The following is a 1,578-nucleotide window of genomic DNA, read 5'->3' on the forward strand; positions in this document are numbered from 1 at the left end:
CCTCGATCTCCTGACCTCGTGATCCGCCCGTCTTGGCCTCCCAAAGTGCTGGGATTACAGGCTTGAGCCACTGCGCCCGGCCTCATTTCCAGTTTTTCAAACATTTGAGTACTTACTGTGTACTAGTCATTGGGGACATAGGGGTGAATAAGACATGATCTCTATTTTCAAAATTGCTTATCCCTTCTAATAGAGAAGATAGCACAAAGAGAATGGGCAAAAATGATTGGGCACAGAAGGGCTGAATGTAAAAGTAGCCAAACTCAGAATACCAAACTGATACAAAGTTTATGATGAGGTCTTTTTATATCCTCTCCCAGGAACATGGTTTGCAGTATCTATTAGGTACTAATAGATTTAGGTACTAATAATTTCTTGACATATGCCAAGAAAACTACACAAATCAGAGTATTCATTAGCTGAAGGGTGCAGTGTGTCTGGATGGGATGTCAAGTTCATAAGGCTATGCAGCATCCCAAGTATTGTCAGTCATGGAAGCTAGATCAGTTTTGGTGGGTTAGGGAAGACAGAATTCAGCAGAGAAGAATGGAAAAGGAGTTTCAAGTCTGGAAGCCTGTCTTTACAACAACCACCAAAAAAGTTAAAGAGCCCAGAGCTCTAATAGTCTGGCCTTGTCCTTTGCTCTCCCTTGTGTAATATACTCATTTCCCATAAACTTTTCTGTTAATCACTCTTATTGAAAAGAAGGCTGTTGCTGTTATCAAGCCCTCTGATAACGATAGCCGCATTTGTAATGTTGACATTAACTTCAGTCTGTTTCACCTGCAGCCCCTCTGGCTGTACATTCTGGGGCAAGAAGCCATGGAGCCGTAAGAAGAAAATTCTTTGGCAGCTGGGCACGTTGATTGGTGCTCCAGTGGGGATTTCTCTCATTGCTGGCATTGCCATTCCTGCCATGGTCATTGGCATTCCTGTTTATGTTGGAAGGAAGGTAAGAAAGACATGATGGTTTCTGTGCTTGTTTCAACTTCAGGTTCATTGGTAAAGGTTTGAGGGAAATGGGAAGGAGCTGTGTTTCAGAGCTGCCTGAAAACCAGCTGCTTCTTAGATAAAAATAACCTTCCTTTCTTAAATTGATTTTCATAAGCCCCCGTGAGATCTGAAAGTTCTGATTAACATCCTGAGCCTGGCTTGTCTCAGTGACTTAAAGGTAGAATGCTGGGCTGGGCATGTTGGCTCACGTTTGTAATACATGGCCTAGCACTTTGGGAGGCCAAGACAGGTAGATCAGTTGAGCCCAGGTGTTTGAGACCAGCCTGGGCAACATGGCAAACCCATCTCTGCCCCAAAAAATAGAAAAATTAGCTAGGTATGGTGGCATGTGCCTATAGTCCCAGCTATTAGGGAGGCTGAGGTGGGAGGATTGCTTGAACCCAGGGAGGTAGAGGTTGCAGTGAGCCAAGATCGCACCACTGCACTCCAGCCTGTGTGACAGACTCCAAAAAAAAAAAAAAAAAAAAAGAAGAAGGTAAAATGCTTACTTCATTCCCCTGAGTTATTTTGTCTCTTTTTTTTTTTTTTCTTTTTTTGAGACGGAGTCTCGCTCTGTCGCCCAGG

At 43.6% G+C, this 1,578-nt stretch overlaps 1 protein-coding gene across 1 annotated transcript in view; it reads left to right on the plus strand.

Annotated features, from left to right (window-relative positions):
• The window catches only part of RNF19B (ring finger protein 19B), a 39,972-nt gene that overhangs the window by 28,678 nt on the left and 9,716 nt on the right, over positions 1–1,578 (plus strand). The window contains exon 4 of the mRNA XM_011955658.1: positions 774–952. Within this exon, the coding sequence (XP_011811048.1) occupies positions 774–952 (179 nt within the window). The remainder of the gene's footprint in view (positions 1–773; positions 953–1,578) is intronic.

Source organism: Colobus angolensis, unplaced genomic scaffold, assembly GCF_000951035.1.
Source record: "Colobus angolensis palliatus isolate OR3802 unplaced genomic scaffold, Cang.pa_1.0 Scaffold4, whole genome shotgun sequence".
In the NCBI taxonomy this organism is placed as follows: domain Eukaryota; kingdom Metazoa; phylum Chordata; class Mammalia; order Primates; family Cercopithecidae; genus Colobus; species Colobus angolensis.